The sequence below is a fragment of the Cicer arietinum genome, chromosome 6 (genome assembly GCF_000331145.2).
Source record: "Cicer arietinum cultivar CDC Frontier isolate Library 1 chromosome 6, Cicar.CDCFrontier_v2.0, whole genome shotgun sequence".
Classification (NCBI taxonomy): Eukaryota; Viridiplantae; Streptophyta; class Magnoliopsida; order Fabales; family Fabaceae; genus Cicer; species Cicer arietinum.
In genome coordinates, this window is record NC_021165.2 from 11443571 (window position 1) to 11469043 (window position 25473).

Below are 25473 nucleotides of genomic sequence, written 5' to 3' on the forward strand. Positions count from 1 at the left end.
ATCAATGTTGCTCGTAATTTTAATATATTATACATTTAATAAGTTAATGTCATTAGCTTGTAAAATATTATTTGACATTACATAAATATGTAATTATATATCAGTAAAAATCAAAAGAACCGATTCAATACAAATCATACTTAATCAAATTAAGAGATTATAATTTTGTTTAAGAAAACAATACAAATTCAATCAAATTGCATGCTATTTTAACCAATAGATTGAATGGATTTTTACCTCAAAATCAATTTAAACCAAATTGCGAACATCCATATTAGACCTGTTTGTAATAGTGAGACATGAGAAAAGATTAAGATACATTGCAAAAATAATTTAGGGCCATAATTTTGTGTTTGTTTTCAAATTCCTTTATACTTTTACTTACAAATTTCTGTTGTCACTAAAGATAAAATTTCTTGTAGTGTCTCAATCAATCGAGAAGTAAAAGATATTGTGGAGTTTGTAGTGGAGAGAGTTTACTTTGTAAAAGGGTAAAGGAATTTGACACTTGAAATTCAATAATAATTCAACTTAGTACTTTAAAATCAATCCTTTTTTTTAGAAAGTTAAAAAGTTAAGTCAATTATATAGCAATTAACTCTATTGAAGAGGAACATGGCCTACAAAGACTAAACTCTAAGTGATGTTATTTGGCTAAATTCGCTAATATTACATAGAAATATGAATGTTGTCATATGTATGCGACGTCCCATATTTTAGTTGATTTTCTTCTTTGTTTTTTTGGAGTGTTTTATGGAACCTTGTTGAAACATTTATCTCTCTTTTGATCGTGCTCTTTATCTTGTAGTTGTGGTTAAATTTAATTAATGCTCTTTATCTTGTAGTTGTGGTTAAATTTCATTAATATTTATAATTAATAAAATAAATTCACACTATTAATAAATATAAATAGTTAAATTATTAATAATTTTTTATTTTTATAATAAATACTTATAAAATTATCTACATAATTTATCGAACGTATAAAAAATTTATATTGGTAATTAAAATTGTAGGATGAATTAAAGATAAAAGTCAGGGAAATATCGAGGGGGAAAACATATAGAAGGAAAATATGAGGAAAAATCTTGAATACAATAGAACACGTTGGACCATTTTATGTTGAGCGGGCACGTAAGTGTACAACTCAAGATTCTCCACTTTTTCATAATAATTGGGTCCAGTACCTTGGGTGGGTTGGTGCATGCATTTGAACCGAGTGAGAAAGGCATTCACATCAATTTTGGGCCATAAGACACAGAGATTTACCCCCCTCCCTCACCCTGTCATGTGCATTATTTACGGTCCCTCTTGTAGTTTTTTATTACGTTATCACCAGAGTCCTTTATCAGCATGGCCAAGGGTAGTGTATGAATAGCTACCCCTTTTTTTTTTTTTTTTAATAAATTGATATATATTTAGTTAAAATAAGTTTGTTAGTCAAAAATCAATAAAAATATAACAGTTAAATTACAAAGTCAATAATAAAATTTGTAAAAACATAACTCAAAAATAAAATAGACGACGAAATTCTTACAAATAATTTAATTATTTATATTTAAAATGTTATTATTAATTTATTTAAAACAACATTAATTATAAATAAATTTATTGAGCTCCTCATAAAATTTTGGAGGCTTAAGAAAGTGAAGAAAAAAAACTGACTTGCACAAGAGCTGATTTTAGGGTCCCAGCCCGTAGATGAATATGAAATGATCATAAAATGCAACCAATATGTTTCTATTGACTTTGGACAAAGCTGCAAAAAAAACCTCAACTCTTACTCGGCTTCAGCAATCACCACCGGTTGCCCATGTGCATGTCATTTTACTTTTCCCACCAAACTGCTGGCCCTTCCAAGAGACCAGGACTGTAAATTATTATTCAATATTTTTAAGTCAATTCAAGTTTAACTCAGCTTGGCTTTATATAGTTAATTATTTTTATTATTATAGTATTTCATTTAGAATAAAATATAATTAAAAAATATATAATTTAGAAAGTTGACATGTTGCCTTTATACGTCAACTTTTCAATTATCTTTTATTTATATTTTATTTTAAATTAAATATGATTTAAAATCTGACTATAAATTTTAAAAAAGAACAAACAAATTGGTCTCTTTTTCTCCAATTTGTCATTGGTGACTCACTCTCTTTGGTTTGGAGTAATCAACCTTGCAAAAATTAATGTTATAGGATAGGAGTTTCATTTTTCATATGTATTTGGAGATCATTGTAGAAACTATTTTATTTGAGGTTCCATATACATCGATTTTCCCCTTGAAGACGGAGAAAAAAAAAAATCCCTAATGGAGAACATACACCTCGCCGTGCGAGGTCCTATTCCCCAATGTCGTTACAAAGTTACAAATAATATATATTTAATATAATATTATTATATTTTTTTGAGTTAAAAAATTACTGAGAAATCCAAACAAAAATAGTATATTCATTATTAATATAACTTTTTTAGTTAATTATATTATTCTAAATTTATTAAATTTTAGCTAATAATTATAATTTTATATTAACTATGGAATTCCAAAAGGGATCTGTGGTGATTATAAATCATCCTACAATTTTGTATGAAATAAGGATAGGGAGTACTAGTAGATGCTCTCCCAATTGATATTACTAATAGATTTGGTATTTCCACATGAACTATTGATCTAGTATTGGAGTACTAGTAGATGCTCTCCCAATTGATATTACTAATAGATTTGGTATTTCCACATGAACTATTGATCTAGTATTGACCACGATCTTTAACTCTTTATTTTTCCTCGAACACTCCATTTCATAGAAATCTCAACTCCATGTTGATTCTCAATTTAATAGATAAAATTATTCTTATTGTAGTTATGTGATGAAAAAAAAAGTAATTGAAATTATGTGGGGGTTATATTGATAGAACTTCTGTTAAGTCTACAGATAAAAATAATTATAATTTTATATTAACTATGGAATTCTCCCAGGTGATATTACTAATAGATTTGGTTCCTACAATTTTGTATGAAATATAGTATTGGAGTACTAGTAGATGCTCTCCCAATTGATATTACTAATAGATTTGGTATTTCCACATGAACTATTGATCTAGTATTGACCACGATCTTTAACTCTTTATTTTTCCTCGAACACTCCATTTCATAGAAATCTCAACTCCATGTTGATTCTCAATTTAATAGATAAAATTATTCTTATTGTAGTTATGTGATGAAAAAAAAAGTAATTGAAATTATGTGGGGGTTATATTGATAGAACTTCTGTTAAGTCTACAGATAAAAAGAATGCGGCTAAATATGCATAAGATTTGAAAACATAGAAAGTTAGTAATTAAAAAATCATCATTTGGGTTAATAATTCTCGTGAGTTGTCGATTGGTGGTGTGCAACTAGCAAAATATGATACTAGTAAAGAGATTTAGGATCACTTAAAGTGTTTGTATATTTAGTATAACTTTGCAAAAAAGGTATTAGTTGAAAAATAATATTAGGACCCTTAAGCATAACCATATGACCATTCATGAATTTTACTAGGCAATGAGATCAATTGGCTCTTATGGAATCAATTTAGTTGAAAGCTGCAAAAGCGTACATTGACCAAAGAGAGGAGCAACGTCTGATTTGGTTTCTAACGGCTCTTCGTGGTGATTTTAAGGGTCTTCGTCGGAGTATTTTGCCTCGTTCTCCTCTTCCTATTGTTGAATCAATAGTTAGTGAATAGTTGGCAGAAGAAATCAAACTCAAGACTCATCTAATGTGTAAGCTAAAGGAATTATCTCAACTCTTCCATCTGTTTTTGCTAATCTTGTTCAAAATGGAAATTTTCAAGGGAGAGTTGAGTTTGATAATGATGAATGTGTTTTTTGCAAAGAAAAATGTCATTGGAAAATACATTGTCCGAAAATGGGGAAAACACATAAGAAGAATTTTAGGGAGCTATTGTCCAATGTTGTTGCTTTTGTTCTTCCTATCATTGACTCTAGTTCTGGTTATGTATACTCTTTTGAGATTGCTTCCCAAATATCTTATATTATAAAACAACTCCAAAAACTTATTGCAACTCAATCACATGTCATATTTACCTCATCTACTAAAGTTTTGAACTTCTTTAGTATATCATATATATACCCTTTCACATGGATTCTTAATTCTAGAGCATCTCACCATATGGCATATGATGATAAATCTTTTGTCGCAATGAATTTTGCCTCGTTTGTGTCGGTTATGACCATTGATGGCACTCATATACCATTAGTAAGCATTGGTTTTGTCTCCACATCTAAGTTGTCTTTTTCTAATGCTTATTATATTCCAAATCTCACTTTAAGTCTTACTTTTGTTAGTTAAATATGTGATTTTGATTATTCAGTTGTATTTCTTCCACTTCTTGTTGTGTTTAGGATATACATTCCAGGAGGCTAATTGAGACATGACATAGATATAGGGGATTTTATGTTTTGGATGACCTGCGAGTCCCACATACTACAACCTCAATAACCACGGTTGACTTATTACTTAGTTTTTGCTTGAATTTTTCGTCTTCTAGTTTTTATTTATAGGATTATCGCCTTGGACATATTTCTACTTCTAGATTAACATATTTTACTTCTATTGGAGCTTTAGAAAAGTTACAAATCAATGATATTTCATATTGTTATAGTTGTAAACTTGTTAAATTTTTCAGCTTTACCGTTTAGTAAAAATGTTTATGTTTCATATGCGTCTTTTAATTTAGATCACTCTAATGTTAGGGATTCATCACCGACTCTCACTAAAAATGGATTTATATATTATGTTTCGTTTATTGATGATTACACTCGTTATTGTTGATTTTATCTTACGAAAAATTGGTTTGAATATTTTGGCATTTATCATATTTCTCGTGTTATGGTCAAGACTTAACATAATGTTGTTATAAAGTGTTTTTATTGTGATTTAGGTGGTGAACATACCTCTAATAAATTATTCAAAATACTTGCTTATGATGGCACCCTCCCCCAGCCATCTTGTATTGATACTCTTCAACAAAATGAAGTTACTGAAAGCAAACATTGTCACATTATTGAGATTGCTCTTTATCTTTTCTTGTATGCTTCTTTTCCTAGTGAGTTTTGGGGGGGAAACAGTTCTTACTGATGTTCATGCTATTAATATAACTCCATCATCTAACATATCAGGTTTGTCTTCCTTTGACAAATTGTATGGTTCTATCCCTGATTACTACTATTTGAAAGTCTTTGGTTCTACTTGTTTTTTACTTCGTCCACAAGTGTAGCGTAGTAAGTTGTCTTCTCTAACTATCATGTGTGTTTTTATTGGTTATAGGGATGGTCAAAAGGGTTATCGTTGTTATGATCCTCATGCAAGAAAATTTTATGTTTCTCGTTATGTTGTTTTTCTTGAGCACATCATTGTTTACTTTGTTTCCTCTTATTATCAGATTACTAATAGTTGAGAACTAACTCATATTGACCTGTTTGGTCCTTATTATAATACTTATAGTGATTGCAATGTAAGAATTGCATAACAAATACTACTACTCCACATGATGTCATTTATCTTGTTCTCCCAGATGTCCAACCACCTCATGTGATTGTTGATCTTCTGTCTTCACTTCCTCGTAACCTCTCTCGTGACCGTAAGTCTACTCAATTACCTAATTTTGACAATTCCACTTACTCAACTTTGTTTGCTTCTTTCTTAACATCAACTCACAATTTTTTTGAGCCCTCTTCCTATAAAGAAGTTATTATTGATCCTCTTTGGCAGCAGGCTATGATAGAAGAACTCTTTGTATTGCACAAGATAGATACTTGGGAATTAGCATCTCCTCCTCCTTGAAAGCATGTTATTTGATCTCGTTGAAATTACAAGAACAAAACTAAGTCTTATGGGTCGGTTGAGCACTACAAAGCACGTCTTGTTGTAAGGGATTCTCTCAACAATATGGTATGAATTTTGAAGAAACTTTTGCTCTTGTAGCCAACATGACCATTATCCGTACTCTTATTGCATTTGAATATATTCGTGAGTCGCAAATGGATATCAAAAATGCTTTTTTAAATAGAGAGCTTCATGAAGAAGTCTATATGATCCCTCTACAAGGAGTTTCTCATAATTCGGAGAAGTGTGTAAGTTAAAAAAATGCTTTATATGGTCTTAAACAAGCTCCTCGAGTTTGGTTTGAGAAATTTTATAATGTGATCACTTATCTTGGTTTCTGCTCTAGTGAACATGATTCTGCATTGTTTATACGGTCCACCACTTATGGTAGCATTATACTTTCTTTGTATGTTGATAATATGATTATTACGAAGAATGATGCTAGTGGAATCAATTAGATGAAATTGCATTTAGCCAAATAATTTGAGATAAATGACTTGGAAACTCTTTGCTATTTCTTAGGGATTGAAGTTGTCTACTCTACTAGAGGCTACCTTCTTTCTCAATCCAAGCACCTTGTCAACATTCTTGAACATAATCGTTTTTCTGATACTAGAGCAACAAATACTTCTCTAGAGTTGAATGTGAAATATGCTCCCTCAGATGGTGTTCCTTTACCAAATCCCATTTTGTACCATACTTTGGTTGGTAGCTTGGTGTATCTTACGATTACCGGACTTGATATTGGTTATGATGTCCATGTTGTCGATCAATTTGTTGTCTTTCGCACTACAATATATTGGGCAGATGTTCTTCGTATTCTTTGTTATTTATGAGGAACTCAATTTTAGAGTTTTCTCTTTCCATCGTCTTCCTCGATGGAGTTACATGCTTATTTTGATGTTGATTGGGTTGGTGACACCATGAATGGTAAGTCCACCACAAAGCTTTAAATCTTTCTTGGAGACTACCTTATTTCTTAGAAGAGTAAGAAACATGACATTGTCTCTCACTTTTCTACAGAAGTTGAGTATGTATAGTGTTATGACATCCACTACTGCTGAAATAATTTGGTTGTATTGACTTTTGTCTGATATAAGTATCTCTCTTTCTAAGCCAACACCATTGCACTCTGATAACATGAGTGCTAGTCAAATTGTTCATAACTCGATCTTTCATGAATGCACTAAGCACATTGAGATTGATTGTCGTCTTACTCGTCATCATCTTCAACATGAAACCATTATTCTACTGTTTGTCTCATTTTCCTTACAGATTGTTGATTTTTTTACAAACATACATAAACATTTTTGTTTTTTAATTGACAAACTTTCGATATTTTATGTTAATGCATTGTTAGTTTGAGAGAAGATGTTAAATAATATTATTATATATTAATAATAACATTATTTTAAACTTTTCTATTATCTTATATATATACTGGTTGTAATTTTATTACCTCAAAATATTTGTTCATTTTGATTATGAACCCCCAGTGGAGTTCTTTCTCTTCCTCCTCTTTTCTTTTTCCTCTTTACTATATTTATGTTTATTTATCACTATTAACAATTTAAAGTTTAAACCATCCGATCTTATAACTGCATCATGTAAAGTGTGTACAACAATGTCATTCCCCTACAGTAGGGTCCGAGTCCAGTATCGATAAGGCTGTTGGTTGCTATTTGCTAATGTAAACTAAAACTGAGGTATACAGTATATATTAAAAATTAAAAGTGTAATTAACTAGAGGACGCACGACACACGAATGTATTTAATTATTTATAACAATTTAATTCCATTATTGCCTTCTTGGTATGAACACCTATCAACCAGCACATACAGAGTTTAGATTCTTTCACTAATGAAGTGCTAATGCAACTGAACTTTATAAACCTACAATTTTTACAACAAGTAGTGCGGGGTTTCATCATTTTTTACACTTTCCTTCGCACCAATCAATGGGTCGATGACATTCCTCCAAGTACTGTAGTTAATAGCATTTCCCGTATCAGGCAAGAGGAATCCATTGACATAGAAAAAAGGTGTTCCAGACACCCCTCTTGAAGCAGCATACTGCATTTTCAAAGAAACATATCAAACATGAAGAAATAAAGTATTTCTTGAAAGGAGGGCTATATCTATGTGTTTTTTCGTGTCTGAAATTGAAGGTTCGCAATATGAAAAATTTGAACTTTGGATACAACATTTTCAAACTCAATTATATTCTAGTAAATGAAGTTTTGATCTGAACACAACTTAAAAGATTTTCTTACCTTAAAAGAAACCCTGGTCTGGATATCGGAGTTTGTTTCATTGAAACCATTCCTAATGGAAGTCTCATAAGATTTCCCAACTACATATGTTGCAAACTTCACTATGTCCTCTACAATAGAAGCTCTAGATAAGTTACGTGTTGGAGCCCCAAAGAATGCCGCCTGTTAAAGGGTATGCACTAGATTTAGTGAGCAAAAAACTTGAATAACTTTTCTTTTAGAAAGAAGAGAAAAATCGCAAATTAGAACACTAAAGTATATCATGTGCACGTGCGATTTAGTCTCCAATGATTAAAATCTGTACTTCAATCCTTAACCTTTTTAAAATGTGCAAGATAACCATTCAACTATTCCATGGCTAATCCCATTTTGCTACAAATTGGTTATGAAAGGGTTAAAACTTAGCATATTTATACTCATTCGGAAGCGAAATACATAGTTTCAAATATCAGAGACTGAATTGCACATGAACCAGTTCGAGTGTGCCTAAATTGCGTATTTCCCCAATAAAGATTGTGTTCAAGATTGAAACGCATCTACTTCTCAAATACAATACAGAAGATAAAAATCAGTGATATCAATGTAAACAATTTTAAGGCAGAAATATGATTTTACAAGTAGCCATGTTGCTTTTCCTTAAACATTTATTATAGGTATGGTATGGGTTATATTAACACAAGATTCTGCACAGTGATGGAGATAAAATTATCTAAAGATGTGTTCCAACAGTTTAAATGAATTAAGATACAATTCCTTGAATACTAAAGTCCAAAGTCAGCAAAGAAGAACTTCATCATGTGAACCAAAGCTCAATCACCATGTGATTAAAAAGTACTACATCATTTGAAGCAAAACATGTAGAGGGAAAAAGTAAGGGAATGAAAATTTAATAGAAGAAAATGATTTTCCATATTCTTGCATGGATTGATATAATAACAACAGGTGATAACATTTTCTGCTCTCTAGGAATAATGCAAAGTGAAGCATAGAAAGCATTGATTGGTACAGTCTATGCAAAAAAGAGAAGTTGAGGAATTGGAATTACAGCAGGATTAAAACTACTGAGCAATAGTTTTGTCACCCATATGATCCTATCCAACTTGGGATTACTCTCCAAATTGCACATGGGAATACCCGATTTATACAACAACAACAACAACAAAAAGTACAAGTTGAGGCCTAGAGTGCAGTGTGTGACTCAAAAACAGCTCACCCAAATGGAAGCCAAAGTGTAAAAGTACATGTTAAAATGTAAGGGACATCGAAACCAACAACTGTAGTTCAAACAACTGAAGAAGAGTGAAAAATTCACTGTTATCAGGGTAAACTTGAGAGTTCCATTCAAATTCAAAAACAGTTTTGAAACAATCTATCAAATCCAAAATGTAAATTCACTCACAGTACCAAAAGTTTAGGTCAAATTTTACATATAAACCATAACCAACCAATACATAAAGCAAACAGAAATTATTTGAAACAGGAATTGAAAACTCTGACCAACCTGATACTTGAAGAACGACTCCAGTAATGGGAACGTAGCAGATCTATTCAAAGCGTTCACAATGTGCAACGCACGAGATGCAACAAAAGCATTATCATGGTAACTGCAATTTCCAAAAAAAGAAGAAAAACACATCACATCACATTTTACGGAATACCAATTCAATAATGATATATTGATCTAGCACAGCATAACATAACACACTCTTGTATCTATCTCTCGTTTACCTTCATGAATTTCAGTAGCGATCATAAAAAATGGCATGATAAAATTATACCATAACACTTTGTTAAGTTAATTGTTAAAATATCTTATTGATAAGATATGATTGAATAGATGTATAAAAAGTAGTATTCAAAATTGTACTGTACGTTGACGGATAATACATACAAATTAAAGCATAAACAAATAATTATATATTAGCATGCAATCGAAAGGAAACACAGCATATATTAAAAGCGGAAGATAAAGTGAAAATTGATTGAATATTTATGTTTTAGTCTTAATTGATTGACTATATATATATAGTTATCATAAAAAAAATTTTTTTTAAAAAAAAAAAAAAGGAGTGAGAAATGAAAAGAGGACAAACGGTAAAGGGAGGAGATGAACAACGAAGGAAACACGAGCGGCGTAGTGATCGAGAGCTTTTTTGAGAGGGGGCCATGAATCTGCGCTATCAGGGCAGAGAGGATCGTAGAAAGCTTCAATTTGAATAGTATCGAAATTGAAGTGGCGATTATTGTAAACGAATCCGTCTAATTTTGCCGGCGGTATGTAATCACCTCCGACAAATAACTGCAAAGAAAGCAGTATAAGTACACTCAATATTCCGCTTCCATACTTCCCCAACATCTCTCTATTTCTCTCTCTTCACTTTCCCTCTTTCTGATTTCAGTTTCACTTATCTAAATAACTTTGAGAATCACAACTCGAACATTAAGTGCATCTATTTTTGAAAAAAATTACTCTAAATATAGAAGGAAAAAAATTGTATTTCCTACTTGGAATTAAAAAAAATTCAAATTTTCAACTCAAATATTCTTTTTAATTTCTTTTCTTTTTTAAATTTTTATAGGACACTTGTTATCCAAATATATATTATTATTATTATTATTAATTCATTAAATAAGAGAGGAAAAAAAAGAATATATATATCATATAACTTGATGTTTAATAAAAATAGACTAATAGGTAGTTATTTTTAATAATTAATTGTTAAATTTTGTCTAAGAAAAAATTGATTGCTAAATAGACATACATAATAAAATGGTAAACTTCTAAAAGATGACAATATAAAATATTTTAAATTGTCACAGCATATTTATTAGACTTATTAAATAATACAGCTGAAAAACTATAGTAATTAATATTATATTAAAAAATGAAAGTATTTCATACCATAAATATAGTATTAATTCTTAAATATAAAAATTAATAGTTAAAGAGACGTATTTTTTAATAAGTTACATAACTATTTGATAGGTTGCTATATGAGTTCAAACTCATATTTATAATTTACTATAACAGCGAGACTTTCGCCACTTAATGAAAAATAATAATAATAATTAAAAATATCATATTTTTTTATATAAAATAATGGGATCATGTCCCATAAATGTAACTAGAGAATGTAATTAAAGCCTACATTCAAAAAGTTGGTATTTTGTTTCATAAGAGTACATTTATTGCGGCTGTTCATGGGAATTTATTTAATCTTGTAGGACTTTTTTTTTTAATATCAAAACAGGAATTTAGTTAAGGAATTTAAATGCATTGAATCTGGCCTATTAAAAGGACTTTTATTTTTTTTAATAACAAAAAAGGAATTTAGTTAACGAATTTAAATGCATTGAATCTGGCCTATTAAAAGGCCATTTTTATTTTAATATCAAAAAAGGAATTTAGTTAACAAATGTAAATACATTGAATCTGGCCTATCTTTCGCACCGATGCCACTGCACAAGAAGAAAGACCGAAGGAAAAACTCTCCTTTACTCCCTCACTAGAGTGTAACGTCATAATATACTAAATATTTATTTATTTCGAACATTTTCGTACATAAAACTAAGGAACCCATCACATAAGATGAGAAATTCTTAGTTTTTAGTCAAAACTAAAAAAATCAAATTGAAATCAGAAAATAAGATAATATAATATCATTGATTATTTTATAAATTAATATTTTTCAATAGAAAGAGTAAAACTAATCTTTTTATGTTGAAAAAGAGTACAATTATTCTATCTATGGTAATTTCGTAAAAGCAACCATCTTAGATTCTTGATTATATTTAGAGATACAGACATATAGTAAGTAAAAATAGTCAATTATATCTTGGTTATATAAATATTAATTAAATTTTCAGTGCAATTTTAATTATTTATTTTTATATTATTATTTAATGATTACAACATACATAACATTCAAAATATTATTATAGTTCGTATCGATAGTAATAAAAAGATCTATCAATAATTAAAATGAATAATTTAATAAAATAGCTCATCTCCTTTTTCTAATTATTATATATATATTTATATAAATCTTAAATGATATTCATTGTGAGACGGAGAGAATAATAGTTGGTATAATTGGCAAATCATAGAAACCTAGTAAAGTAATTATAAAATTTAAAATGACATTGAAAAACTTATGATGAACAAACTTGTCCAATATAAGATAGAAAAATAATTTGTGTACATATATCAGCTATATGATAGGAATAGAGATATTGAGAAAAAAATAAAATATTAAATAAGAGTAAAAAAGTTATTGGCATTTATATATTCATGTTAAGATACTCAAAAAGTATCTAATTAAAATAATAAAGGGAAATAACATTTATCTTGATGTTTCTTTAATTGATACTAACACTCTTCTAGTTTTGAAAAAATATCAGATCTCTTATATTCACTAAAAAATTACGTAACATTTGTTTTTTATTTTAACATTTGTTTTATGTCATTCTTTTAATTTTATCTATCATTTATTAAAAAGACATCAAAATATACAATTCAGTTGTACTTCTAAGAACATAATCATATATTTTAAATTTACAAATATCATATATATAGTCGTATTTTTATAAATTAAAGCAAAAATTCTAATTGTTATATAATAAATGACATAAATAAATATAAATGTGACAAAAAATATTTAATGACAAAAAAAATATTTAATTCAATTTTTGTAATAAATATAAAAAAGATAAAAAAAATTTCAAAACTATCATTTAAAATGCCTCACGGGTAGGGGTGGGAATAGGGCAGGCCAGACTTTGAAAGGCCTGAGTCTGACTTAAGATTTATTGTTTTAGGCATAAGTCTAGCCTACGCCCTATTAGGCTTTTTTCCGACCTAGTCTGACCTTTTTAAAAGTCTGGTATAGCTTGGAAGCCTATTTAAAATAATTTTTAAAAAATACGAAACAAACATCCTTTAAACCCTAAAAAATATTTTTTTTGTCAAATAATAGATTTTTTTTCTTCTGAAACAAGCACTAATTATTACTTCTTAAAGACATATAGAACGACTACTGAGTGATTGATTAATTGAACGACTATTACGGAATATGGAATGACTACAAAAAATGGAATTGCTATCGAATATAAAACAACTACTGAATATTGAATGCTCACTGAGTGATCGCCTAATTGATAGAATTTAAAATAGGAAATAATATTATTAATATTATAATAATAAATAATACAATATATATAAGTCGGTCTGTCACGCCTAATAGATTTTTTTTACAAGAGTCTGACCTATTTAAATAAATAAGCTTTAAAAACAGTCTCGTCATAAATTTTTTAGTAAATAAGTCAGACCATAAGTAGACCAGACCATAGGTCTGATGGACGGTCTAACTTATTCTCATACCTACTCACGGAATGCAAATGCAATTCCCGAAATAATAATAAATCATATAGAGAAAGTGGAAACAATAAACAATTAATTCAAATTTTAAAGGAAATGACTTTTGCAGGTAGACAAAGAGATGCAAGTGTAGAATACGAAGAGCCAAGTTCTTATTATTTTAAAAATAAAAAATAAAAATAGAAAACGAAGAGGCAAGTAGTGTGGCTTTAGGCGGGCAACATATTTGGGGGGAAATTTTCTACAAGTGTAGTTGCAATTATTATATAGGATTTACGGTATATTTAATTATTTATTAGAATTGTGATTTTTTTTTCTCTTTAATTCACATCGTTTTTTATTTTTTTATTAGAATTATAAGTTTTGTGTTTTAAATTTTTAAAAATGAAGTGGAAGAGAAAGATGAGAGAATGAATATAGTGCAGAGAGAAAATTTGTTAAATTCAGATAATTATTAATATATTTTTTTAAAATTTAAATGATCAATTTATAAATTATTTATTTTTTTTAATTTGTTGCGCAATCATTGTCACGGCCACATGGCCACATAATATTTTTTTAATTGAATTACTTAAAAAAAATATTTTGTCGTTCGACAATAATATAAATGTTACAAACTAAGTATTATTTAAAAGATCGAATTAAAAAATAAAATAAAACTTAAAAAATCTAAACAAAAATTATACTAAATTTAAAAGACTAAAATTATATTTAAAATTAAAATATTATAAATTATCGGTTAAACCAATTTTATATAGATAAATAATAATAATCATTTATTTTATCATTCATTACTCTATTGTAGTTACTATTGTAAAATTACTATATAATCAACTATATGTGTTAGTTGTTAGTATAAAACTATTTACATTGATAGTTTATATTTATTGTGTATTTTTCATAAACTCTTTATATTATTTATTATTTTATTCCACTTGTTTTTGTCTATAATAAATAGTTAATAGATTTTTTTAATACAAATCTTGTAATAATTAATTTGTTTTGAACTTTAAAAATGACAAAGAAAAGGACACAACATAGTTGTATTTTTTAATGTGTTTTTTTATAATTCATGACTTAATCAACTATGATTTATTTCAATTCGTAAATTTTTCAAAAGTGTGTTTGAATTATAAAAAGATATATTTTAAATTAAAAATCAGACAAAAAAATACATAAAAAATTACTTAAATTTTATCTTAAATAAAATACCGTTTCAATAGCAACAAATTAAAAAGGAAATGATATATTAATAATTATGAATGCGTGAAATAATTCATTTGCTTAATTTTCTATTTGAAGATTTAATATTATTTAAATATTAAACAATTTTTATGATGTAGATGGATATTAAATAAAAGTGGATGTACTAAATAACGCGATTATCTTCAAGAAATTTCTTCTTATATGCAATTCAATGACTCTATTTATCGCGAAGGTAATTCTTGTACAAATAAATTGATTTTTTTTAGAGTTACTTTTCATTGCTTTAATTATGAATTTATAAAGAAAAATAATTAATTTTATAAATGTTAAAAAACTTATTGTCCAACTTTTTTTACCAAATAAAAATATATTGTCTACTTGCTTAATATATCTTTTATATCTTTGGTATTAATTTCAAACAAATCCTAAAAAAATATAAATTTAAAATAAAAAAAATTACATTAAAAGACATTAATTAATAATGGTTAATAGGATAACAAAATTTAACAGTATATTTATATTATAAAAAGAAAAATATCTATAAATATTAATTAATTAGGGAAAATAATATGATAAAGTTTTCATTGATAAAATGATTAAGGCTATAACAAATTTCAGTACAATGATAATATAAATGACAATTAAAATGAGAGTCTTTTGTTGTTGAGAATTTTATTTATATACAATATATATTTTTTTTAAATGTCAATCAATTATAACTATTAAATTACGTAAAATTTTTAACTTTTATCATAATTATATATAAACATAGTGATGATTATTATGGGCCCTTACCATCGAGCCATGTACAGCGCCTCAACAATAAAGAGGTCTCAATTTTTTTTACAATGTAATAAATTGAGGATAAATTTTTGTGTTGTTATATATGTTTTTAGTTTTTACAAAATTATTACCTTTCAAGTTTAATTTTTTTATTTATTTTTAGTCTATATTTTAATTTTATAAAGATATTTTTTAGGAACTAAAAGCATTAACTTTTTATTAAAACTTTTTAAAATAGAAATTAAAAGTAATTAAATTTTTTTAATGACTAGAAAGTTAAGAATATTTTATAGGAACTAAAAATAAAATTTTAAAATTCTATAAGACTCCAAACTTATTTTACCTTTTCTTAATGATTAAAATAGTAGTTTCTTTTTATTAAAGAAACTACAATTTTCAAAATTAGAATTGTGGTTAAAAAAATCAAAGACGTTTTGATATATATATATATATATATATATATATATATATATATATATATTACTTTTTTTTAAATATATATCATTTAATTTGCATACGATACATTGTCGGTGAGAAGTTTTTTTATACTGATAGTGAATAACATCTATTCACAAAAAATTTAAAAAATATTTAATTTATATGATAATTGTCTTTAAAGTAATTTATATGAATTTTTGACTTGCACCGAATAACTAAAGGAATTCATGTTCTTGTATCATTAATGTTTAATGGATTACATGGGCTAAATTGTTCAGCAATAAAACTTAAATATAATATTATTAACTACTTAAGAAAAATAATAATTTTGATGCCCCTAAATAAATGGAGCCAATAATTTTGATGTCCCTAAATAAATGGACCCATGAGCGACCGTTGCCCTAAAAAATAGAGAGAAGACAATGAGGTGGGAAAGAGATTGGAAAAGATAATTGTTGATTATGTGTGAAAGTACACTAAACCTTTGAATTTAAAAAATAAAGCATCAATGTCAATTTATTTATTATTTAAAATTAAATTAAATTAATCAATTTACTAAATTAGTCAGTTTGATTTTATTATTTTAATCAATTAGATATTTTAATTAAAGAATTAATATAATTAATTTATATTTATTTATTATTAAATAAATGCTATCTATTATGTAAAATAAAAATTACACAATTTTTTATCTACTAGGTGCAGTTATCAATGCAAGGAAAAGTAGTAAAATGCTAGAGCTTTTACTCCTCTTTCACTTCATTTCACCGGTCATTGAAGAAAGAATAGGACTGATATCTCTTGTATTTCTCCTTTGTGCAAATGAAGAGAAATACTTATTTCTACTCAAATTCTCTTTCTCCTCACTCTCTTGCTTTTTCTGCTCAAACAATCTGACCATAAAAGAACCGGAGGCTAAGCTTGCACCAACTCTACCATACAACCACTAGATATTTTAACTGGACCTCGTTCTTCTTTACTCTATCAAATCATAAGTAAAAATTAAAATATATTTAATTTAAATTTTAAATTAATGTTTATTAACTTTTGTTTATATTTGTAATTAAAAAGAATATTTTTATTTATTTATTATTCATTTTAGAAATCTTACTTATTTGAGATAGTGTATGATATTAAGTGGAATAACAACAAAAAATAGACACCTAAACAATTTGGAGTTGATGAGTTTATAAACATTGAGAAAATTATAACCAATTCAAACCTTGAAAGCAGAATTATAGAAAAAGAAAGAAAAACCTACATGCCAAATTTGAGAAAGAAAAACCTACAATGCCAACAAAAATGTTATAGTGACAAAACGGTTTGAGTCTCTCGTATCGATTTATTTAACCAATTATTTTAGATGAAGTGAGTTGATATTTTAAATTCAAATGTTTGAATTTGTTCGATTCATTTAATTTACAAAAAATACGAATCAATGATAGAGTGGATTGGTTTGATCCGTCAAACCAATTTAAAATATATATAAATTGTAAATAAACAATTTTTTTTATTCTTGATTTTCTTAAAAAATGACAAAAAAAAGTAATATCAAATAAAAGATTATTATCAATATTTTTTAAAATTAACATTTAACTCGTTAATCTATTCGGACGAAAAATAATATTTTCTTATTAAAATAAAACACATGATAAAGTAAGGGTCTAAAACTTCTACATACTTAAAAATAGTAGCTTTAGTTTTTTGAGGAAACTAAACAATAGTAATATATTTTGTAACAAAGACTATCATTGTCTCTTGTATATGATATTCTTCCTTTATTTGATATGTTGACGTTAGCACGGACCGGCCTGTTCTGCAAACCACATAATGTATTGATCAACTACTCTCAATCATCCATTAAAGGTGTGTTTGTTATAATTTATTTTCGTAAAATAATCATTTTTTAAACAAAATAATTACTTTTAAAAGTTTAATTTTATTTATTAGAACTTAAAATAATCAAAATTTAAAAATTGATTTTTTTAGAAATCGTTATTAAAAACTTTTCAAAAAAAACCATTTTTTATAATTGATTTTTTTTATAAAAAAAGTAATTTTTGAATATGACAAACAAACATAAAATTATTTCTCATTTTCTTAAAAATCTTTTTTAAAAAGTAATTTTCGAATTATAAATTATCAAAATTAACTTTTTTTACTTTTAAATTATAAAATATCAAAATTAATTTTTCAATAAATCTATATTTTTTCATCTATATCCTCTTTTCAAAAAAATTTCTAATACACCCCACTTTGAAATTAATATACAAAAATGTCATACTTTTTTGTACCTTATGAAAATCGTAAGGCGATAATACGATCACATGAAAAAATTTTGTTTTTTTGCTTATTGAAGGACATCACATCTTGGAGATGCGACCATGTAGCCTTTAATTTTTTTTAGCAAATGCAAAAATATTAAATTAATGAATAACATATAATAAAAATAACCTAAATTTTATTAATGAAATCAAACAAACTACATTAAATAGAAAAAAAAATACATCAAATTTTAATGAACCATGTCCAATTAAATGCCCTTCAATTGTACATATAGGTTGTCGTCGAACTCGTCTAGTTCTTTAAAAGACTTGAGATTGTTCTGGTTGATTTTTATTTTGAACATTATCATCACCATAATTTCAAATTATTTAAGGTGTATGCAACTCAAATCCTTGATAATTTGTGTGTTGATTAGAACTACCACCACCTCCATATAACTTTGAGTTTTAGGGTTATACATCGAATCAAAAGCAGCATAACCCGACTCAGGAGTTGTGTAATGAGTTTCAAACAAATTATAAAAAATTCCAATTTTTATTTAGAGTAATCGAAGGTTTGTATTTCTGGCAGAACGTAATATTAAGTCGGTATTTTTGCAAATGCATTTTGATGGCTTTGATCGAAGCAATTATTCGTGGTTCACGAGACGCTAAACCCAAGAGTGTGGCGACCAATTGGTCATTTTATTATCAACTTTCATAACAAGTGGTGCCATTATGAGAAATATCAAGCTATACATATGTCTTGTTCACACGTGATAGCAACATGTTCTAACATAAACTATGAGTTTTGGGCACTTATACCTGATGTGTACAAGGTGAAAATAACACTAAGGTTTAAGCGAAACGTTTAAACATATATCAAACAAAGGATATTGGCCCGAATATGAAAGTGGCAGGGTGTGTAACAATCCTGAAACATGGAGAGTCAAGAAATACCGCTCAAAGAGTAATCACATTAGAAAAAAAATTGACACCACACAAAAAGTACCAAAAAAATACAGGTTATGTAGGGTCCTTGTCACGTAGCAATATCAGTCACAAGAAAGACAGTTTGAATTGTGATCCATTTTTAAATGCTAATTCCTGCTTTTATTTTAAATTAACTCAATGTTAATCTTAGTTACACATAAAAATCTTGATAAAGAATATGTTCGGTCCTCATAATTTGTGAGTTTTTCTACTAATGTGCTTCACATAAGAACGTTCTTCTTTTGACATAATCTTTCTTGATCAGTTACAACATTCACCTTTCAACCTTGAAAGGATTTTTACAGTTACCTTTTAGTCCATAAATAATTTTTACAAATTATCTTTTAATCACTAAAATAAATTTTACAATACACCCAAATTATCTTAAGAGATAGACTTAAGTTCCAAATGAAATTATGATAGAAGGTTGTAGGATCAGAATCTACTCCACACTTGTTTGAAATTGATTATCATCAATAACTCAATAATGAGATCTTTTAATATAGTAAGAGAGAACTGGAGTTTTTGATTGATTGAAGAGTTTTGTTTGCTCGAGTGTGATTGTTTTAGTAATGAATTGATTGCACTGAAAACTCCTCTTATTGTCTTCACTTTGATGTTCCTTTTATAGGCATGAAGAAAGTTAGAAATGACTCATTATATTCGTTACTAAATTTGAAGAAAAACAATTGTTCAGAGTGATAAACACGTGCACTTTTTAATTCATAACGTTCTTGGTTTTGTGTTGAATGGAAAACGTGGCTAAAGGATTTAGCAGCTATCTGGTGTCAATCAATTGTCTCAGAAACATGTTGAGCTTTCTACAAAAGGTGCAACAACAATGTCCTTTCATCCTTATTGTCTTAGTTGTACTTGTTCATAGCTCATCAATCTGGAGATTGATCTTGATGTTGTTTTTGCTTTTTTGGGCCTTTAGCTATACTTTTGGGTTTGATTATAATTTTGAGTAGTCTTATGTTTGCTTATCATAAGATCCATATTATAGAGAATGATTCATTCTACTTACGTCCTTAAAATGAACTAATCAGAATTATTTTGATAAACAATAATGATACTTTTATAGAACAAAATGATCTTAATTTCTCAAAATGATCTTGTAATCAATTTTCAATTCAGTTAAGGCACAACATTTCTTTGATTTATATCATTGTGTAATTTTGGATTATTGTATGAATGTATTTAATCATCTATCTTAGAATTAAACACTAAAAAGCACAAATTAAACATCAAAACAACCATAATTATGATTAGAGATTAATTAACTCGTTTGTTTTTCTTAAAAATATTTGATTTAGGTTTTTGCCTCAACACCTTGGTCATAATAGGAAATATTATTTTAATGTTGCTAACACATCTATTCAACTGTATTTATTGTGATATATTTTTTCTTTCTAATTTTATGTATTTTATTTATTAATTTAATATTTTTTCTTGTTATTAAAAAATAATATATATATATATAATTTTAAAAGAGGCAATTTTTTTATTTAAAATTATCGCATAATTGTCTTGCAATCTCCAAATAAATCATAAAAAAATATTTTCATATTAAGTGAGATATATTGAATATTTTTTCTTTTTGAAAAGAGAATATAAATGAAAAAAATGGTAATAAATCCACCCGCGACAAACAACGTTTTTGGAGGAGGCCCATATTTTTGGTGGACGACGATATACGAATCACCCTTTTCCGAAAGAGATCTCCTACCATTTTTCAACGGTTTCTCTCTCGTATCATCTCTCTCTCTCTCTCTCTCTCTCTCTCTCTCTCTCTCTCTCTCTTCAGGTTCCTCTCTCCCACGCACACTTTCTCCGCTTTTCTTCAAACACCAGGTACAACTCTCTCTCCCTTCACTGCTTCAGATCTGATTTCAATGACTAATCAAATTCTTGTACTCATTCCGCTTCTTCCAAATTTTAGTTTCTAAAATTGTTTATTTTTTTAGCAGTAATTTAACAGCTCTAGTTCTGTGATTGAGGTGTTTTCAATCTTCAATTTTGAACATTTCTTTATTATCTTAGGCTTGGTTCTTTGGAATTGAAAGAACCAAGCTACTAGGTTTTGTTCTAATGTTGGATTAGTTATTAACTGTCGCAGTCACACCCAATTTTTTTAGGAATAGAACATTGAAGTTTCAAATTGGGTTTATATTTTTAGAAAGATGAAGTTGGTGATTTTCTAGTTCCTGCTATTAAAACCAGTTCTGATATTAGTTTTACTTAGCATGCCCTTGATATTGATATTGACATTGACAATGCAATATATTCCAAATAATAAGATGCCAAATTTACCTAATTCTTTTGTTTTTTTTTTCTATATTATTTTACATACTGGTTTGACATTAGATTCAGTGACTCACTAATCACTATCCTGACCTAATTGATGACTAATCGAAGTTTTATAACATCATAATGAGTTCTGTAAATATCATTTTTGAAAAAGGGAGTAGGCGGAGGGTGCTGGATATTTCGATTTATGAGTCGGACTATTGGGCAAGCACTTTTATCGGTTCAGGCTGCATGCTTCTGCTTCTTCCATTTTAATTCTTGTTCCTCCACCATTTACAATGCAATACCATCACCGCATCTAGTTATTGGTTATCAAATAAAAGCTTGGCAATCATAGTTGCAAAACATCTGCTTTATAATTGTGTATCACCTGTTTCATCAAAGTTGTCAATGAAAAATTTATCTACAGTGATTCTTTTCTATAAAAAAAAAAGGGTTATTTTGAATGCATATATTATGATTAAATAAAAACGGGTTAGTTTATCTACATATGACTACCTGAAACTTTGTTGTAACTTTTTTGTTTCACTTTTTTGGGTTGTTCGAAATGGTTTTGAATGTATATTTTGATGTAAGCAAAGATGTTCTGATACAGAAGAACCTATGTACAATAAAAAAAACAAGAGTGCCAATCTTTTTGCGTAATTGAGATTGCAAGTTTGATGCTGTCATTGTAAGTTGGTAGTAAGAAATTTTAATGACTAGCAGTCTGATGCTTCCAGTTGGTTATATTTTTCCAGCGATTCTGTGCAGTTCATAATTCCTTTTGTACAAATAAGAGTTGGTTTTCAATATTAAGTATAAAGAAATTGTATTTTGATTTTGTGTTGGGATAAATTACTGGCTTCTTCTTTGATTATTAATTTTTCTGCAAGGGATGTGCATGGACTTGATGAATTCAGCACATCCCTTACCCTGTGAGCGTTTTAATCCTTGATTTACATGTGGCTGGATTGGTTTAACAATACAGCTGGTGGTGTGTGATATGCTAAATATCAGTAGAAATAATGTAAGAAAGTGATGGCAGTTGGATTTTATTACTTGATACTATGTTGCATTAAAAATATTTTAAGGTTTGAAATCCTCACCCCTTTGAAGAAAAGCCACTTTTTTTGTCGTGGACTTCATTCATCTGTCTATTCTACTTTCTTGTTGTTTTCCATGTGCTTCTCCACTTTTGAATTTTTATGTTACTGACATATTAGTTATGCCTTTGAATTGGATTGATGCTGATTGGTGCGTCTAGAATATTTATTATTACCAAACATTAATGTCTTTAATTGAGTATTCTTATATTTTTGAGGACTTATTTGTGTGTAATATAAATTATATTTGTGTCCATCAATAGTGTGCTGCTTTAGGCTATTCGTAAAAATCAATTCACCCACCAAATATGTATAAGAGATAATATTAAGAGGGGATCCACATGAAGGCATTGCATGGATACAGTTAATGCTGATTCAAATATGTTGTCTGATGAAAGCAATTTCAAAGATCTTATTATGTGCTGAGGATGCATTTTGAGCTTGATATTAAGATTATGACCCCCACAAAAACACTTTTTGCAGTTGTGGAAGATATGAATTGGGTTCAGCGAAAGGTCCACCTTTACAATGTGACATTTGGGCTTTATATGTTGGATTGGTGGGAGCGTTGTACTTTCAGTATCCTTTGTTGCTCTCTCTTCTTTATGGGTTTTTACTTCTTTAGATGTCTTTTCCTTTATATTTTATCCTACAATTCAAAATTTTGATCATTTATAGTTATTTATGTGGGACTTTCTGTGAAACTGAGATTAATCAATTGTTGGAAACTTGTTTGTTATGTACTTTTAAGGTAGTCTGAACAACAGTGGTTTTAGTTGTCTTTTTGGATAGAAAGACAACTCAAATCATGTTAGAGATTTTTGACAAAAAAGTTGAGTAATTTTTTTATTTCATATGCTATCCTGTCTGTTGTGGTACTGGATTTTAGATTTCCTTAACTATCACACAGATATTTTGGTGATTGTATTAATGTGTTTTGTAGTACGGTACATTACCCAGTTCGTCAAGAGGTACTGCATTTTCGCCCTTCTCATCCATATTTTTCATTAGCGACATGAATAGCACTCATCACACCATTTCTTAACATATACGCAAGTTTACTGGACTATAGTTATACATGGTTATGAAGTCTGTCAATTTGGATTGCAATTATTTTTGTTGATTAGAGATATTTAACATGTATGTAGCCAACAGCACACATTGACATTTATCAGGCAGTCTTCATTACGTCATTGTTTTTCAAAACAATACCATACCATACCAGCATGGAATGAGATCTTATTTCTATATAGTTTGTTATCCTGAAACGACAAGAGAATATCTATATATTGCTGTACAAATTATTGTCAGTTTGAAATTTTCTTCCCCTAACTAAAGGGTGTCTATTATTCAAATATCAGGTATATCTTTTTATGGTAAGAAGTAGAATAATTTTCAAATGAAGATGCCAATGTAGATCATACTACTTGAAGATTTAAATTAGTTGCAGCTTGTGTGTTTGGCGTAGCTGGTTTGGTATGGACTGACTTTGAAGTTTATTAAAGATGCCAAAGAAATTTGTGATGCACGTGCTTGTGATAGACTGTCACGAATCTTATTTAAACATTTATTTGCTTATAAGCTTGTTTATAATGCTGGTTGGTATTTTTTACGTTATAATAATTATTTGAGATGTTAATTTCTAAGAGCTTTGAGCATTTGAAAGTGTGCTCCTTTAGAATGCTAATAAAAGGTCTGGCAACCCCAGGTGATCGAACCGCTGATGCTAAAGAAACTTAACTCTCTTTAAAAAAAGTTGTATTTTCTGAATTGAAGGATTTATTGAGAGAAATTTACATGGGACTTTTACTTAATAGTACTTTTATTTTAGTATTCATTCTTATATTAACTTTACGAAGCTGGTTCCCTCTCATTTTGTTCTCAAGCAACTGTATTTTGAGGACTTTATTCAACTATGTGCATATTGGATGAGAAGGCAAACGCCATAAAGTGGGAATAAGCTTCAATATTGTCCTCTTTTGTTATTTATTTATCTATCGTGTCTTCCGTTGCTGAATAAGAGGGGCCATGCCACGGGACACAAACTACAAACAAGTAAAAATATGTATGACTAACATTGGTAGTTGGTTTGGTTTTGGAGTTCCTTAATATTATGGTGTTGATAACAAAATTATTAAGGTAAATTTATCTGGAATAAAGTTCAGCCAAAATTAATTGGTATTGATAGTTAACTTTGGAGTTACTTTTATATAATGATAAAGCTAAATATATCTCGAGGTTATTTTATGATTCACGAAAGTAACAATATGATTATTTATGTTTTTTTTTATACAAAGGTCTTTTAAGTTTAGTTTAATTTCTGTTTAGGTCTTTTATGTTTTTATTTTTTTGATTTAGTCATTTAAGTTACATCATGATTATATCGTTAGTAATTTGTCTCAGATTAAATGACTAGTGTAATTGAAAGTATATTATCATAAGAAACTCTATCAAATATTGTAATAATAAGTTTTTTATATTAATTTTTTAGAAAATAATCATCAAACATTATAAACGATTTATATTCATTAATTTTTTCATTTAAATACTTATGTAGTTTGTAAACATTTGGTAATAAAAGGTCTATCCATATAATCAATATCGTTAACTTCATTTGATTGTAAAGTAGCTTGAATAGTCAAATACCGTGTTGATTGAATTAAATCTTAATAGTAATTCAAGAAAATTGTCAAATATAATTGACTACAAGTATAATTTACTATAACTTCAAAGTTAATAGTAAAAATAAAATATAACTTAAATAACTAAATAAAAAAATAAAAAATTAAGGAATCTACGTGAAAACTGAACTAAACTTAAAGAATAAAAAACAATTTTATTATTTTTATAAAAT

At 27.9% G+C, this 25473-nt stretch overlaps 2 protein-coding genes across 2 annotated transcripts; one reads left to right on the plus strand and one right to left on the minus strand.

Moving 5' to 3' along the window:
- Positions 1–7608: 7608 nt before the first annotated feature.
- Positions 7609–10606, minus strand: LOC101508154 (uncharacterized). Its single transcript, XM_004504509.4, has 4 exons — positions 10257–10606; positions 9665–9767; positions 8164–8325; positions 7609–7963 (listed from the first exon to the last, which is right to left on the minus strand). Exons 1-4 carry the CDS (start codon positions 10517–10519, stop codon positions 7793–7795), a joined length of 699 nt encoding a protein of 232 aa, XP_004504566.1. The 5' UTR covers positions 10520–10606; the 3' UTR covers positions 7609–7792.
- A 10286-nt stretch (positions 10607–20892) lies between these two features.
- Positions 20893–24433, plus strand: LOC101508476 (uncharacterized). The gene is made up of 4 exons (XM_004504510.4): positions 20893–21078; positions 23103–23198; positions 23530–23590; positions 23981–24433. Exons 2-4 carry the CDS (start codon positions 23114–23116, stop codon positions 23997–23999), a joined length of 165 nt encoding a protein of 54 aa, XP_004504567.1. The 5' UTR covers positions 20893–21078; positions 23103–23113; the 3' UTR covers positions 24000–24433.
- Positions 24434–25473: the final 1040 nt, after the last annotated feature.

Excerpts from the sequence above, each read along its gene's own strand:
- LOC101508476 (XM_004504510.4), top strand. The coding sequence starts at position 23,114 with ATGAATTGGGTTCAGCGAAAGGTCCACCTTTACAATGTGACATTTGGG. Across the intron at positions 23,199-23,529 it reads GTGGGAGCGTTGTACTTTCA|ATATTTTGGTGATTGTATTA; the intron begins GTATCCTTTGTT and ends ACTATCACACAG.
- LOC101508154 (XM_004504509.4), bottom strand. The coding sequence starts at position 10,519 with ATGTTGGGGAAGTATGGAAGCGGAATATTGAGTGTACTTATACTGCTT. Across the intron at positions 9,768-10,256 it reads GTTCATCTCCTCCCTTTACC|TTACCATGATAATGCTTTTG; the intron begins GTTTGTCCTCTT and ends TGGAAATTGCAG. Across the intron at positions 7,964-8,163 it reads AGACCAGGGTTTCTTTTAAG|TATGCTGCTTCAAGAGGGGT; the intron begins GTAAGAAAATCT and ends TTGAAAATGCAG.